We start from the raw sequence: 18231 nt of genomic DNA on the forward strand, positions 1-18231 counted from the left end.
CATACAAATGGCTTAGCACCACAACATGATTCTTGGCTTTGTTAGTCTCTAAAAGGTGTGATACTGGGAGATGGGTAGGGGGTAGAACTAAGGGACGGTACTCAGAGGTGGGTAGGGGGTGGAACTAAGAGATGGTGCTCAGAGGTGGATAGGCTGTGGAACCAATGGGTAAATGCTCAGAGATAGGTAGGGGTGGAAACAAGGGACAGTGCTCAGAGGTGGGTAGGGATAGAACCAAAGGATGGACTCAGGGGTGGGTAGGGGTGGAACTAAGGGATGGTGCTCAGAGGTGGGTAGGCGGTGGAACCAAGGGGCAGGTGCTCAGAGATGGGTAGGGGTGAAACCAAGGGACAGTGCTCAGATGTAGGTAGGTGGTGGAACCGAGGGACGGGCTCAGAGGTGGGTAGGGGTTAAACTAAGGCACAGAGCTCAGAGGTGGGTAGGGATGGAACTAAGGGACAGTGCTCAGAGGTGGGTAGGGGTGGAACTAAGGGATGGTGCTTAGAGGTGGGTAGAGATGGAACCAAGGGACGGGCTCAGAGGTGGGTAGGGGTGGAACTAAGGGACAGTGCTCAGAGGTGGGTAGGGGGTGGAACTAAGGGATGGTGCTTAGAGGTGGGTAGAAGGTGGAACCAAGGGACAGTGCTCAGTGGTGGGTAAGGGGTGGAACCAAGGGACGGGCTCAGAGGTGGGTAGGGTTGGAACTAAGGGACGAACTCAGATGTGAGTAGGTGGTGGAACCAAGGAACGGGCTCAAAGGTGGGTAGGGGTGGAACTAAGGGACAGTGCTCAGAGGTGGGTAGGGATGGAACCATGGGACGGGCTCAGAGGTGGGTAGGGGGGGAACTAAGGGACAGTGCTCAGAGGTGGGTACGGGTGGAACTAAGGTATGGTGCTCAGAGGTGGGTAGGGATGGAATCAAGGGACGGGCTCAGAGGTGGGTAGGGGTGGAACTAAGGGACAGTGCTCAGAGGTGGGTACGGGTGAAACTAAGGTATGGTGCTCAGAGGTGGGTAGGGATGGAATCAAGGGACGGGCTCAGAGGTGGGTAGGGGTGGAACTAAGGGATGGTGCTCAAAGGTGGGTAGGGATGGAACCAAGGGATGGGCTCAGAGGTGGGTAGGGGTGTAACTAAGGGACAGTGCTCAGAGGTGGGTAGGGGGTGGAACTAAGGGATGGTGCTCGGAGGTGGGTAGGGATTGGAACCAAGGGACAGTGCTCAGGGGTGGGTAAGGGGTGGAACCAAGGGACAGTGCTCAGGGGTGGGTAAGGGGTGGAAACAAGGGACAGTGCTCAGAGGTGGGTAGGGGTGGAACCAAGGGACGGGCTCAGAGGTGATTAGAGTGCAGAGACAAGGAGTAAAGGGGCAGTAGCTGCTGCACCTAATCTCTAAGAAAAAAAAATTCCTGTGTATCGCAATCAATGTTTTTGCTGTGTCCCCTGACCTATGCATGTATGTGGGGGGGGGGGGGGTCTCAAACAAATTTGGGGGTGTAATTTTCATTTTTTACACTTTTTTTTTTTTTTACTAAACTTATTTTCATCACATAAGGTGCATTTTTTGGTGACAGGTTCTCTTTAATGAGACATCCAAGGGTCTGATGCCGGACGTTCTCCAGCCAGGAAATGAGGGCGGGGCTCTATCTGACTTCCTGCAGCTTCTCATGCACTTTGTGAGAAGCTCGCAGTGTGCGGTGAAATCAGAGGAAGCCATTTCAGTCCAGGAGAGGAGCCGCTACAACCGGGCAAGACTGAAGGGAAGGCCGGAGGTCACCTCTGAACATTAGGGGGCAACAACCCAGAAGTGACCAGATCTCTTTTTCCCAAAACATTTCTGTCTGGTTACGAAGGACTCTGACACTTCTCTATCGGATCTCATCCTGATCTGGAGTTCTGTGTCTGAACCCCATTCCTCACATTTCAGTGACCTGGCCGTGTTTTAATTTCTGTTGCCTCCAATGAACAGCTGGGGAAGTCATTTCCCCTTTAAGAGAAGCGTCCCCGTCTCTGACGGCTCCCTTTTTTCCCCTGGCAGACGCCGTCGTGCTCGGACGGGACGTTGAGCAGCTGTCGTCGGCGCTCCTGTCATGTTACCTAATTCATAATTAAATCTGTTTACTGTGCGTTGTACGCCTGGAGACACTCGCCGCTGTATCTGTCTCTGCCAATTGTGTCCAAGTCCTATCGTCGAGGGGGGAACTTACCTAAAGACCGTCCAATGGGGACGAGCGAACCCTTACACACCCCACCCCCCCAAATAACGATCTCGCGATTTGGGATTGTGGGCAGAACACGCAATGCGCTTCTGTGTGCCATTATTCTTTCGACAGCACCCCAAATTCAATGAGATTTTGCCACGAATATCGTGTAGCAATCAAAACTCTCTATACAGCAAGTCGCAGTACACACATTACACATATTTAGGCCCACATTTAACCCTTTGATCGCCCCTGATGTTAACTCCTTCCCAGCTAGTGTCATTAGTACAGTGACAGTGCATATTATTATCACTGATCACTGTATTAAGTGTCACTGGTGAGGTAAGTGGCAGTTAGTCAGTCCCCCCCCCCCCCCCCCGTGTCAGTTAGTGTCAGATTTTCTACCACGCTATCACAGTCCCACTATAAGTCGCTGATTGCCGTCATTACCAGTATATATAAAAAAAAAAAATCGCAGTATAAGGGCCAGTTCACACCACATGTAGGATATACAGTGGAGGAAAATAATTATTTGATCCCCTGCCGATTGTGTAGATTTGCCCACTTACAAAGAAATGAAGGGTCTATAAATTTTTATCATAGGTGCATTTTATATGATAGAGACAGAATATCAACCAAAAATCCAGAAAAAAACCACACATAAAACAAATGTTATAAATGGAGTTGCAGTTCAGTGAGTAAAATAAGTATTTGATCCCCAAGCAAAACATGACTTAGTAGTTGGTGGAGAAACCCTTGTTGGCGATCACAGAGGTCAGACGTTTCTTGTAGTTGGTGATCGGGTTTGAACACATCTCAGGAGGGATTTTGGTCCACTCTTCTTTACAGATCTTCTCTAAATACTTCAGGTTTCTTGGATGTCTCTTGGCAACTCTTTTTTCAACCTCACCTACTATGTAACTATGTAACTCGAAGTTTCATCTCCCTCCATAAATCTTCTATAGGATTAAGGTCTGGAGACTAGCTAGACCACTCCATGACCTCAATGTGCTTCTTCCTGAGCCACTCCTTTGTTGCCTTGGTGGTATGTTTTGGGTCATTGTCATGCTGGAAGACCCATCCACGACCCATCATCAGTGTTCTGGCTGAAGGAAGAAGGTTCTCATCCACGATCATCCATGGCCCCGTCTATTGGCCCCTCAACGCGGCAAAGTCGGTCTGTACCTTTAGAAAAGAAACAGCCCCAAAACATCGTGTTTCCAACTCCGAATCATCAGAATGGGGAAGAAAGGGGGGTTTAAGTGACTTTAAACGGTGGCATGGTTGGTGCAAGACGGGCTGGTTGGAGTATTTCAAAAACTGCTGATCTACTGGGATTTTCACACACAACCATCTCTCAGGGTTTACATAGAATGGTGGCAAAAAGAGAAAATATCCAGTGAGCGGCAGTTGTGTGGAGGAAAATGCCTTGCTGATGTCAGAGGAGAATGGGCAGACTGGTTCCAGATGATAGAAAGGCAACAGTAACTCAAATAACCACTCGTTACACCCAAGGTAGGCAGAATACCATCTCTGAATGCACAAAACAATGAACCTTGGAGCGGATGGGCTACAGCAGCAGAAGACCACACCGGTTTCCACTCCTGTGGTCTAAGAACAGGAAACTGAGGCTACAATTCGCACAGAGCACCAAAATTGGACAATAGAAGATTGGAAAAACGTTGCCTGGTGTGATGGGTCTGGATTTCAGCTCCGACATTCAGATGGTGGGATCAGAATTTGGTGCATGGATCCATCCTGCCTTGTATCACCGGTTCAGGCTGGTGGTGGTGGTGTAATGGTGTGGGGGGGAAATTTTCTTGGCACACTTTGAGCCCCTTAGTACCAATTGAGCATCGTTTAATCACCACGACCTACCTGAGTATTGTTGATGACCATGTCCATCCCTTTATGACTACAGTGTCCCCATCTTCTGATGGCTCCTTCCAGCAGGATAATGCACCATGTCACAAAGCTCCGATCATCTCACCACTGGACAATGAGGTCCCTGTACTCCAATGGTCTCCACACTCACCATTTCTCTTCCAATAGAGCACCTTTGGGATGTGGTGGAACGGGAGATTGGCATCATGGATGTGCAGCCGACAAATCTGCAGCAACTGTGTGATGCTATCAGGTCACTATGGAGCAAAATCTCTGAGGAACGTTTCCAACACCTTGTTGTATCTACGCCACCAAGAATGAAGGCCAAAGGAGGTCCAACCCGCTACTAGCAAGGTGTACCTAATAAAGTGGCCGGTGAGTGTAGAATATTCCTGCACCGCACTCCCGTGCCCCGTCCTCTCTGCTCTCTCGCTGGGTGACTCCTCTGAGTGGGTTTTGTTTGTAGTTTTGGCTTCCTCCTTCCTTCCTCTCCTGAAGAGCTTTCTATCCTGATGACCCGGGCCTCCTGCCAGGGCTTGGCGGTAGCGCGCCCGGCGGTATTACGGATTCCGCGTCCGTTATCTCTCTGGAAGAGTTTATTTCCAGCAGCTCTGATAACTCCTGAGGAGGCGCTAAGCTGTTTATCAGCGGAGTGCAGGAGGCGGCGGGGAGGGGAGGGGGGGAGTTGGGCGGGGGAGGGGGGTAGAGTTGGGCGGCTGGTCTTTGTAGTGTGCCCAGGGAATGTGCGCGGTCTGGTACCAGCTTCAGATAAAGGACCATGTGACTCCCACTCCACAGGAACTGCTGGCAACGCTCACTGCAGGGATGGGCGGCATGGGGGGGGGACTACAACTCCCAGCAAGACTTATCAACATGCTGAGGACTTCACAGTAATATACAGTGCCTAGAAAATATATTCATACCCCTTGACATTTCCCACATTTTGTCATGTTACAACCAAAAACGTAAATGTATTTTATTGGGATTTTATGTGATAGACCAACACAAAGTGTCACATAATTGTGAAGTGGAAGGAAAATTATAAATGTTTTTTATTTTTTTTTTATAAATAAATATGTGAAAAGTGTGGGGGGGGGGGGGGCATTTGTATTCAGCTCCCTTTACTCCTAATCAAAATCTAGTGGAACCAATTGCCTTCAGAAGTCACCTCATTAGTAAATAGAGTCCACCTGTGTGTAAGTTAATATCAGTATAAATACAGCTGTTCTGTGAAGTCCTCAGAGGTTTGTTAGAGAACCTCAGTGAACAAACAGCATCATTTCCTTCCACTTCACAATTATGTGACACTTTGTGTTGGTCTATCACATACAATCCCAAAAAAATACATTTACGTTTTTGGTTGTGACATGAAAAAATGCTTTTTCAAGGCACTGTATATCAGAAACATACAGTAGAAGAGTGACAACAGAAATGGACAAAGAGTATCATTACTGCTGTTGAGGGAGAGGTCTATTGTTGCTGGCGGCCGGAAGGTCTATTGTTGCTAGTGGGTATCTATGTTGCTGGGGTGGATATATTGTTGGTTGGGGGGTATTTCATTGTGGGGGTCTATTGTAGCAGAGGGGATCTATTATTGCTGGGGAGGTCTATTGTTGCTGTGAAGGTCTATTGTTGCTGGTAGGGATCTATTTTTGCTGGGGGTGGGGTTGTTGCTGGGGGGGATCTACTGTTGCGTGAGGGGTCAATTTTTGCTGGGTTCCCGAAGATCTATTGATACTGGCTGCTGGGCAAATCGGTTGTTGCTAGTGGGCATCTACGTTGCTGAGGCGGATCTATTGTTGCTGGGGGGTATTTCATTGTGCGGGTCTAATGTTTCTGGGGAGGTCAGTTGTTGCTGGTGGTGGGGGGTCTATTGTTGCTGGGGATCTACTGTTAATGGAGGGGTCTATTGTTGCTGGCTGCTGGAGGGTCTATTGATGCTGACTGCTGAGAGATCTATAGTTGCTAGTGGGCATCTGTGTTGCTGTGGTGGATCTATTCTTGCAAGGGGTATATTTTGTTGCAGGGGGTCTATTGTAGCTTGGGGGATCTATTGTTGCTGGGGGGTCTGTTGCTGGCTGCAAGGGATCTATTTTACTGCTTTTATTGTTATCATTAACAAATTCCATAGGAATTACTTAGCACCACAAATGATACTTGGTTTTATAGTCTCTAAAAGGGGTGGTACTACGAGGTGGATAGGGGGTGAAACCAAGGGATGGTGCTCAGAGGTGGGTAAGGGATGGAACCAAGGGGATATCCTCAGGGGTGGGTAGGGTAGTGGAACCAAGGGACAGTGCTTAGAGATGAGTAGGAGGTGGAATCAAGGGATGGTTTTTAGAGGTGGGTAGAGGGGTAGAACCAAGGAACTGTGCTAAAAGGTGACTAAGGGACGGTGCCGCAGAGGTGGGAAAGGGATGGAACCAAGGGACGGTGCTCAGAGGTGGCTATGGGGTGGAACCAAATGACGTATTTAGAGGTGGGTAAAGAGTGGAACCAAGGGACAGTGCTCAGAGGTGGGTTCAGAATACAGAATGCTTTATTAATACCAAAGGGAAATTGGGAAATTGGCACGACACAGACACACTTAATAAAGACAACACAAGATCACAACAATAGACTTAACAAGATGCAAAAACACAACAAAATTACCAATAGCAGCCATTAACATCAAATAACAAAATGAAAACAACACTACAAATAAAATTTAAAAAATCCATACAATTAAAATGCAACATAGAATAAATAACACAGATTAAAATAACAGGCAAACCAAATACAAATAATACACCACTTTCTCTAACACCCCCCAGATAATAACCAACACAATACCAACATACTATAAAAACAACACAAAATCCTTATCATAAACAACCAGAATTATATCTTCACCTCCAGGTAGGGTGTGGAACTAAGGGACAGTGCTCGAAGGTGGGTAGGGGGTGGAACCAAGGGATGGTGCTCAGAGGTGTGTAGCGGGTTGAACCAAGGGATGGTGCTCAGAGGTGTGTAGCGGGTTGAACCAAGGGATGGTGCTCAGAGGTGGGTAGAGGGTGGAACCAGGGCACAGTGCTTAGAGGTGGGTAGGGGGTGGAACCAAGAAATGGTGCTCAGAGATGGGTAGGGGGTGGAACCAAGGGATGGTGCTCAGAGGTGGGTAGGCAGTGGAACCAAGGGACAGTGCTCAGAGGTGTGTAGGGGGTGAAACCAAGGGACAGTGCTCAGAAGTGGGTAGGGGGTGGAACCAAGGAATGGTGCTCGAAGGTGGGTAGGGGGTGGAACCAAGAAATGGTGCTCAGAGGTGGGTAGGGGGTGGAACCAAGAAATGGTGCTCAGAGGTGGGTAGGGGGTGGAACCAAGGGACAGTGCTCAGAGGTGTGTAGGGGGTGGAACCAAGGGACAGTGCTCAGAGGTGTGTAGGGGGTGGAACCAAAGGACAGTGCTCAGAAGTGGGTAGGGGGTGGAGCCAAGGGATGGTACTCAGAGGTGGGTAGGGGTAGAACCAAGGGATGGTGCTCAAAGGTGGGTATGCAACCGCCTGATTGCCTCCATCTAATAGATGACAGTCAGCTTGGCCCAATTTACATGCACAGCTGTGTTGGGACAGGGTAACAAAAAGCTGACAATGTAAGTAGTACTAACAAGGAAGAACTGGAAAAACATTTATAAACGAATTAGCTTAACATGATTGGGTATAAAGGTGAGTGACGGCGTCCCAACATTTTTGGGAATTGGGGTTGTAGTTACTTTCCATAAAAATCAAACCGGACGCCATTTAAAAAATATTGATCAGGAAACGGGACAATTACTCTTCACAAACCAGTTCAACATTTCACTCCCACCATCTGCGAAGACAGAAGTTCTTCTCGCCCCGCGCCGCCACCTGCCGCCAATCACTTGTCACCCGCAGTGCGGATGAGCCAAGAGACGAGCAATCTGCCGGCAGCTATTTTTGGCCCATCCAAAAATACCACTTTGTCATGTTTTCGGCATTTTCCGCTGGCACGGCTCGAGTCTCTGGCTGCCAACATTTTGTCACATTTTTAGAAATGGGAAATTTTGTCTTTTCCTAATGAAAATCTTTGGAACCCACAACTGCTTATCACTAGGAATAGAATATCCAGATTTACTTTCTTCAAATTCTTTCCATCTGATCTCCGGCCTCCCCTTCAGTCTTGAACAGTTGTACCGGCTCCTCTCCTGTACTGAAAAGGCTTCCTCCGATTTCACTGCACACTGTGAGCTTCTCACAATGTGCATTAGAAGCTGCAGGAAATCAGTTAGAGCCCCGCCTCATTTTCTGGCTTCATCTATCGCTTTCCTTCACACGCTAACTGTTCCTGGTCAACCCCTATTATTCTTTGGCTTCAGCTCTTTCAGTCATGGAGGGTCACATGTAGATTATACTTACGACAGGGCCGGATCTAACCTATCTGATGTAGGGGTGCAGTAAAAAATGTCAGGGGGTAGAGAACAGGATCAACAATATGTAGGGCATCGTACAAAGGATATTAGTTTGTAGGAAAGAGGACTAGGGGCAGCAGGGCAGTGTACAGGGGTCAGCAGGGAGGAGGAGGATAGGGGTCACCACTTGCAGGGCAGAAGACAGGGATCAATACTGGCAGGGCAGAGGACAGGGGTCACCACTGGCAGGGCAGAAGACAGGGGTTACCACTGGCAGGGCTGACGACAGGAGATCACCACTGGCAGGGCAGAGAACAGGGGTCACCACTGGCAGGCCGGGGGCATGCGTTACCAATGGCAGGGCAGAGGACAGGGGTCACCAATGGCAGGGCAGAAGACATGGGTCACCACTGGCAGGGCAGAAGACAGGGTTCACCACTGGCAGGGCAGAGGGCATGGGTCACTACTGGCAGGGTAGAGGACAGGGATCACCAGTGGCAGGGCAGCAGACAAGGGTCACTGCTGGCAGGGCAGAGGACAGGGAGCACCACTGGCAGGGTAGAAGATAGGGTTCACCACTGGCAGAGCAGAGAACAGGGATCACCACTGGCAGGCCGGGGGCATGCGTTACCAATGGCAGGGCAGAGGACAGGGGTCACCAATGGCAGGGCAGAAGACATGGGTCACCACTGGCAGGGCAGAAGACAGGGTTCACCACTGGCAGGGCAGAGGGCATGGGTCACTACTGGCAGGGCAGAGGACAGGGATCACCAGTGGCAGGGCAGCAGACAAGGGTCACCGCTGGCAGGGCAGAGGACAGGGAGCACCACTGGCAGGGTAGAAGATAGGGTTCACCACTGGCAGAGCAGAGAACAGGGATCACCACTGGCAGGGTAGAAGATAGGGTTCACCAATGGCAGAGCAGCAGACAAGGGTCACCGCTGGCAGGGCAGAGGACAGGGATCACCACTGGCAGGGTAGAAGACAGGGGTTACCACTGGAAGAGCAGAGAACAGGGATCACCACTGGCAGGGCAGAGGACAGGGGTCACCACTGGCAGGACAGAGCTCACCACTGGAAGAGCACAGGGCAGAGCTCTTTCACCCATTCCTGCATTGTATACAGTGCAGCTGCAGTAACCAGCTACACAGTGTGCAGATTGTGGCTGTGTGTACAGGAATCTGATTTCAGCCACACAGTGTGCTGTGCGGGAAGGAGGAGATCTTGCTGCCTGTGCTCAGGCTGTGTACACTGCAGGGATGGGATATGACCGGGCACAGCATCAGGAGTGGTGGGAGGTTGTGGGTTCACAACTAAGATCAGCACCCCCCCCTAGATCCGGCTGAGGGCTCTTGAGAAGAGTACTGAGGTTGGGTGCTGTGATGTTTTCAGGAAGCTATGTACAGCACCCGACCGGCCCCTCCCACCAGCCATGATCTGCCTGCATTGCATAGAGAAGCACAGAGACCCAGGGATGACATGACCGGAACTACTATCAGATATGTAATGTGACCCCTTTAGCCCTAATATTAATAATGGAAGGTGTGGTTGCTGTGATGACAGCAGTTTCAAATCACACCCCTGCTGTCTGAATGTGGCAATTACATTCACAACAGAGGAGCATGGGGTAAGGAGTTCCAGAGGATGGAAGAGGCTCTGGAGAAGCGCTGGAGGTGAGCTTTGGAGGAAGTAATGAGGAGGCTGGAGGGCAGGAGGTCGTAGGAGGAGCGAAGTTGATAGGTTGGGTGACATTTTGGAACAAAGTTGGCGATGTATCTCGAGTAAGAGCCGAGGATGGCTTTGTATGGAGTTCCATTGTGTTTTACAGGCCACACTGAATAGCAACCAATCTGACTTTATTAATTGTAATCAGATCTGCAACAGATAAAACCTCTGCCCTTCGTTACTACACTTTCTTGCTTTGTTCCTTATTAAATAAGCAATTAGTGTCAATTACAGCAAAGAAGCGTGGGCTGTATGTTGTAAGTGTTGTCCTGATTATGATCTTTTGTACTTTACTACTTTTGCAAATTGCAACAATCACCATGTTCTGATTTTAAAAAAATCTATCTATCTATCTATCTATCTATCTATCTATCTATCTATCTATCTATCTATCTATCTATCTATCTATCTATCTATCTATCTATCTATCTATCTATATTTCTTTTTTATTTATTTTTTTTAGAGCAAAAACTGATTTTTGCAACTTGTAATATAGTGTTGATATAAATAAATAAATTATATATATATATATATATATATATATATATATATATATATATATATATATATATATATATATATATAAAATCAGAACATAGGCGATTGTTGCAATTTGCAATATTTTTTTTATATCAACACTATATTACAAGTTGCAAAAATCAGTTTTTGTTCTGAAAAAAAAAATATATATATATATATTATTTTTTTTATTTTTTTTTCCAGAGCAAAAACGGATTTTTATAACTTGTTGTAAGATGTAAGTGTTTATATTAACCCTTCCCCACCCATGAAGCGTTTTGGCATCTGCCATTGCACTTTGCAGAGTGTTGGCGGAGCAGACGGCGGTGGTGGGTGTCGTATTTTTTTTCTAAAAGATGTTCCAATAATGACTCTGTGTTCCCATGTTTGCAGCTGCGGAAGATTCCAGCGGTGGAACAGATGTTGCGATGATAGCGGGTGAGTTAATGAGTCCTAATAGAACAAGTAGTGTCTAAGATGTCATGCTTGCTTTGTTACAAGTCTAATATTGGGCCCCTGGAAAGATGGAGAGCACACAAAATAACTAGATATCAGATTAGAAGGATAACTCCACTGTCAGGGAAAAAAAAAATCAAATATAATAAATATAGGGCTGTTACTGATTAAAATTTTCGTGTTTGATTAAACGATTTTTTTTAAATCAATGAATTGACTAATTTCGATCAATTAGAACGCACATACAGATCCAACTACTTTTAGCTGATTTAGCACTGTTGTTATGGCAATGGCCAAAGCCAGACATAGCGGGGCATGGCTAGGATGTCACACGTCATAAACTCAGCCTCACCGTGCCCATAATCGCAGCCTTACCGTGTCCATAATGCAGTCTCTCCGTGCCCATGGTCTTAGACTTACCGTGCCCATAATCGCAGCCTCATCTTGCCCATAATCACAGCCTCACCATGCCCATAATGCAGTCTCACCGTGCCCATGATCGTAGACTTACCGTGCCCATAATCGCAGCCTCACCATGCCCATAATGCAGTCTTACCATGCCCATAATCGTAGCCTCACCGTGCCCATAATGCTGTCTCACCGCGCCCATAATCGCAGCCTCGCCGTGCCTATAATTGCAGCCTCGCCGTGCCCATAATGCAGTCTCACCATGCCCAAAATCGCAGCCTCACCATGCCCATAATCGCAGCCTCACCGTGCCCATAATCACAGCCTCACCATGCCTATAATCGCAGCCTCACCATGCCCATAATGCTGTCTCACCGTGCCCATAATGCTGTCTCACCGCGCCCATAATCACAGCCTCGCCATGCCTATAATTGCAGCCTCGCCGTGCCCATAATGCTGTCTCACCGCGCCCATAATCGCAGCCTTGCCGTGCCTATAATCGCAGCCTCGCCATGCCCATAATGCAGTCTCACCGTGCCCATAATCGCAGTCTCGCCGTGCCCATAATGCAGTCTTACTGTAGTCAGTGCCTGTGCCTGGATTACACAGTCTGCGGGCATCTCCCGCTGTGTGTCTCGGAGCTGAGTGTGAAAACTTTGGCTGCGCTGTGAGAAAAGTCCCGCCCTCCTCCTAGATCAGCTCGTGTGATAGACAGAACACTGCGTCTATAGACAGAACACTGCATCTATCACACGAGCTGATCTAGGAGGAGGGCGGGACTTTTCTCACAGTTTTCACACTCAGCTCCGAGACACACAGCGGGAGATGCCTGCAGACTGTGTATGACATATAGTGGAGGAGGAGGAGGAGGGAGTGGAGCGCTGCACTGCAGCCACAGAATTAATCGTTAAATTCCGCAGCCCTAAATATATATATTTATGTATATATATTTATGTATGTATGTATGTATGTATATATATATATATATATATATATATATATATATATACACACACAGTATCTCACAAAAGTGAGTACACCCCTCACATTTTTGTAAATATTTTATTCTATCTTTTCATGTGACAACACTGAAGAAATTTAACTTTTCTACAATGTAAACAGGGGTTGTTGGCCGGCTAATTAGTCTGCGAATTGTGCCACATCCTAAAACAAGAATTTGAAAAGAGAAAGTTCCCCTAGTGGACTTTAAAGGCACATATGAGAGGACATATAGGAAAATGTATAATAAGTAAATATTAGTTTATTCGTTACAAAAACATCATAAAAAGCATCAAGATATAATACAAAATAAAGGGAGTGCGATTCATACATGTATACACATGTATCTAACGATACCAATGTGCTTGCACCCGACGCGTTTCGGAGTTGTTAGCCTCCTTCTTCAGGGGTGGTTGTAAATGTTAGAAATGGTTTATTAGTATATGTGCAGATTCGCTACGCATTCCACAGAGGTTTAAAAACAAACGTGCTGACACTGTCTGCCATCCATCTTGTTTCCCAATTGTGATATATAAGAGTAGTTAAGCATGCCCAGGGTGTTAATATTTCATATGTAGAAACGAAAGTAGCTGGGTATGGATATATAGGAGAGTTTTCCTTCCTTATAATAGGAAGAGGCCCGTCGGTATAGGGCGTGTAGGTGTTTGGATCTGAAGTCCCACTGAGGCCGAATGCGGGTCCTGATGAGCCTACTGTAGAGAGTTCAAACGGGAAACTACAAAGGGTAATGGATGTGAACCAAAAAGATCTCAGATAATTTGTATTGTGACAGCTCACACCGACAGCGTCCTGTCCGCAGCAAAGGACTATGCTGCGGGCAGGACGCTGAAACACGCCTACTCCCATGGGAGGAAAACCAGGAAGTGCAAAGAAGATTAGAAAAAAAAAGGTAATTACGGCGATTTAAATTTTTTTACACAGCATGTCAGCATCTAGGCAAGGAAGAGAATGCATAGAGATAATGTTCAAAATTTGGGTGGAACCCCGCTTTAAGGCAGTGCTGGAAAATAATGGTGGGCACACAAAATATTGACACTTTGGGCCCAATTTGGACATTTTTACTTAGGGGTGTACTGACTTTTGTTGCCAGCGGTTTAGACATTAATGGCTGTGTGTTGAGTTATTTTGAGGGGACAGCAAGTTTACACTGTTATACAAGCTGTACACTCACTACTTTACATTGTAGCAAAGTGTCATTTCTTCAGTGTTGTCACATGAAAAAACATGTTTGGTATCCATTTACTCAGCGTAAAATCATCTTTTACATTTTATTTAAAAAAATTGGGTTCTCTATGGCGTTTTTATGCAAAAAATTGCATTTGAAAAGCTGCTGCACAAATACTGTGTGACATAAAGGGTCTTTGTTAGAAAATATAAATATATATATATATATATATATATATATATATATATATATATATATATATATATATATATATATATATATATATATAATGTTTGAGGGTGCTGAGTAATATTTTTAGCAAAAAAATTATGATTTTTTTCATGTGGGAGAGAATTGGCCCGGATCCGATGCAGTTAAGCAAGAGCTCATCCAGCTAGCTCAGCCAGTATAGCAAGGATAACGTACAAGACGGCACTCCATGAAAGTTATCTCATTAGATTCAATCAATGTAGCCAAATTCAACACAGTTCCTGCCCTAAGCCACGCCCCTCCGACATTGGTTCATTTGTATACAAATGAACCAATTGGGGTGAAACGCGTCAGTGGCATGGCTTAGGGCAGTAGACAGTGTCAAGTTAGCTACTTTGATGAAATCTCATGGGATGACTTTCATCCCATTTGGTCTTGTACTTTTTAATTTTTTTTTGGGCAGTCTTGTACTTCATCATCCACTTTGGGTTACATCTGCTTTAATCTGGATCATGAGTTGTGCTTGGTGATGATAATGTTAGCTGTTCCTTTCTCCTTAGGTATTGCTGTTGCCGTCGTGGTTGTGGTCCTCGTGGTCCTCATCATCGTGGTGCTTCGTTACAAGTACAGACACAAGGGGACGTATTTCACCAACGAAGCAAAAGGCACGGAATTTGCCGAGAGCGCCGACGCCGCCCTGAAAAACGACCCATCGCTGCAGGAGTCCATAGATGAGTCAAAGAAAGAATATTTCATCTGAGAGGACGGAGAATCATCTCTCCAGCCCCTCACCGTCCTCACCGTGTTTACATTGGGAAACACTACCACGTTCTACGACAGAAGAACTCCATCAAAGTCCCGTTTCCCAGAGCGGGGCCCATTGTGTCTCAGGGGATCACCACTAACATGCTGGATTATATACTAAAAATAGAGAACATTTTTGGCACGATGCCGCGAGGCCAATGAAAAATTCTAATGCCAAGGCGTTTGTATTGAGGCTTCCGGGAAGGACGGCCGAGGAATTAACAAAGCTTTTGTATCTTGGATTCCGTTTATTGGCTACATTTTAATGATAATCCCCATTCCTTAAATCAGCCTTTCTCAACCCTTTTTTTAACACAGAGGAACCCTTCAAATATCTTTCAGGTCTCAGGGAACCCCTGCTAAAAATGACTATATCTACAGCTCATGATATATTGGTGTGATGGTCATTGGAAAGAATGCTCCTTACACTTGTGGTCGTTGGGATGAATGCTTCTTACGATTGTGGTCATTGGGAGGAATGCTTCTTACGATTGTGGTCATTTAGAAGAATACTCCTTGCATTTGTGGTCATTGGGAAGAATGCCCCTACACTTGTGGTCATTGGGAAGAATGCTCCTTACACTTGTGGTCATTGGGAAGAATGCTCCTTACACTTGTGGTCATTGGGAAGAATTACCCCCTTACAGATAAAAAGCTAAAAAGATCAATGATATCAGTGGGAACTTATCTGAGAGGCACAATTTGCTCATTGCTCAAGGAACCTCTTGCAACCCCTGGAGGAACCCTAGGTTTCCATGGAGCCCTGGTTGAGAAACCTAGCCTTAAAGGAACAACCATCGTCATGACTTGATAAACCTATTGCCGTCCACACCATCATCACTTCTCCACCGTCTCCTAAAATCTGCTACTATGAGGCTGAAACGTGATGTGCACTAAAGTCTCAGACGATTACCGTTGCCAATTTACAAGGGTGCAGTAACCTACACCAACCAATCAGCTGCCATTGTTTCATCTGATGGGTTGCTATAGGTCAGCACTAAGTCACTACTGCTCTTAATACCAGCTTGTTAAAGATTGTTATATGTAATTGTTACATTGTTTGTTTTTTTTTCTTCTTGTTTTTTTTTTAAATCTATGGCTTGGTCCACACCTACAGGTGCAACAAAGCACAAGCGGGCCTCCACGCGTTCCCGCATGTCACACATAGGGCAACCCATTCATTTCAGTGGGCAGCCCAATGCACGAGAAATGATTAGTGGGAAGGGTCCCGGGCCTGGAGGGAAGAGCCCCAAGGCTCAGAAGGAAGGGAGGGAAGGGTCCTGATACCGATGGCAAGGGCCCCAGGACCAATGGAAAAAAGTGCGGAGACAGTAGCAGGGAAGTAGGTTAATCTACTTCCCTGCTCAGGTCCCCATGCTTGCTATCTTCGCCAATTCCAACATTGTCCTTAAGGCAAGTTGAAATCAGAAACACAATTTTATTCTGCTATATGTAAAAAAAAAGTATCAAAATAATGCTTTGTTTGAAGGGGGAGGTCAGGGGGGGCCCTTCATGGTTTCTTGCACCGGGGCCCTGAAGGTTCTAGTTATCCTGTTTAAGACCTAGCGTGATTGTCAGTGATGGCTGCAATATAAGCCCTACCCCCCAAATAAGCCCTACCCTGTTTCCCCCGAAAATAAGCCCCACCCTGAAAATAAGACCTACAAGGACTTTAACTAGGGCTTATTTGGGGGGTAGGGCTTATATTGCAGCCATCACCGTCAATCACACTAGGTCTTATTTTCAGGGAAACGGGGTTGGTCTCTGCTGCACTGAACAGGCATCATTGTCATGAGCTTTGGTTTGGGCAATAACCAGAAGGAAGTTGTCAGCGCCAATTTGCTGCGGGCAGGGGATCCTCCACCATGCGGCTGCACCTGCGCAAAGGCACGGAGATGCTCATAACATCAGTGACCTGTTCGCTTGGCTATGTAAGGTCAATCAGCATTGGCTTTAAGAGCAATAGCAGGCACTGCACGGCGGGGGAACCCGATGCGCGTGGCCGGCAGTCACCCACGATCGTGGGAACGAGAGCCAGAACGGGGATCTGTCGATGTAAACAGACAGATCCCTGTTCTGACAGAGGAGGAGAGAAAGATCTGCTGTTCCTAGTGATCAGGAACAGCGATCTCTCTCATACTCCAGTCAGTCCCCCCCCCCCCTCCCACAGTTAGAAACACCTCCCATGGAAGACATTTATCCCCTTGATCGCCCCCTAGTGTTAACCCCTTCCCTGCCAGTGACATTTATACAGTGATCAGTGCATTTTTATAGCACTGATCGCTGTATAAATGTCAATGGTCCCAAAAAAGTGTCAAAAGTGTCCGATCTGTCCACAGCAATGTCGCAGTCCCCGTTAAAAAAAAATCACAGATCGCCGCCATTACTAGTAAAAAAAAAATTAAAAAAATAAAAATGCCATAAATCTATCCCCTATTTTGTAGACACTATAACTTTTGCGCAAACCAATCAATATACGCTTATTTGTTTTACCAAAAATATGTAGAAGAATACATATCGGCCTAAACTAATGAAGACATATTTTTTTTTTTTTTTGGGGGGGGGGGGGGGATATTTATTATAGCAAAAAGGTAAAAATATTGTTTTTTTTCAAAGTCGTCTGTTTATAGCGCAAAAAATAAAAAATGCAGAGGTGATCAAATACCACCAAAAGAAAGCTCTATTTGTGGGGAAAAAAAAGGAAATCAATTTTGTGTGGGTACAGCGTCACGCGCAACCGCGCAATTGTCAGTTAAAATGACACAGTGCCCTATCACAAAAAAAATGGCCTGGTCATTAAGGGCGCAAATCCTTCCGCAAGTGGTTACATTTTGAGGAAAAATAAGCAAAATACAAAATATGGCTTTAGCTGTGCCACAAAAACAAAGGAGCCTTCTGACAGGCAAAGTTTACAATCTCTGAATGATGAGCATCAACTATGGGCTGATGATGTTTCTGATGTATTACAATACAAACGTTTACACTAAGCTGCAAAAAAAAAAAAAAATATATATATATATGTATATATATATATATATATATATATATATATATATATATATATATATATATATATATATATATATGTATACTTTTTTAAATAAATAAAAAATACAACTTAAATTAACATGCATACATATAAAAAAAAAGAAATAAGTAAAAAAAAAAAAAAAATATATATATATATATATATATATATATATATATATATATATATATATATTTTTTTTTTTTTTTTTTTTTTTTACTTATTTCTCTTTTTATATGTATGCATTTCATATAAGTTGTATTTTTTTATTATAAAAAAATGTGTGTGTGTGTGTGTGTGTGTGTGTATATATGTATGTATATATATATATATATATATATATATATATATATATATATATATATATATATATATATACATATACATATATATTTAAAAAAATAAAAAAT

General features: G+C 45.4%; 1 protein-coding gene across 1 annotated transcript in view; it reads left to right on the forward strand.

The window, feature by feature from the left end:
- The window catches only part of GYPC (glycophorin C (Gerbich blood group)), a 31208-nt gene extending 13946 nt beyond the window's left edge, over positions 1 to 17262 (forward strand). The window contains exons 2-3 of the mRNA XM_073634438.1: positions 11124 to 11168; positions 14550 to 17262. Coding sequence (XP_073490539.1) covers positions 11124 to 11168; positions 14550 to 14749 — 245 coding nt within the window. The 3' untranslated portion in view covers positions 14750 to 17262. The remainder of the gene's footprint in view (positions 1 to 11123; positions 11169 to 14549) is intronic.
- Positions 17263 to 18231: the final 969 nt, after the last annotated feature.

This window comes from Aquarana catesbeiana, linkage group LG06 (genome assembly GCF_042186555.1).
Source record: "Aquarana catesbeiana isolate 2022-GZ linkage group LG06, ASM4218655v1, whole genome shotgun sequence".
Taxonomy (NCBI): domain Eukaryota; kingdom Metazoa; phylum Chordata; class Amphibia; order Anura; family Ranidae; genus Aquarana; species Aquarana catesbeiana.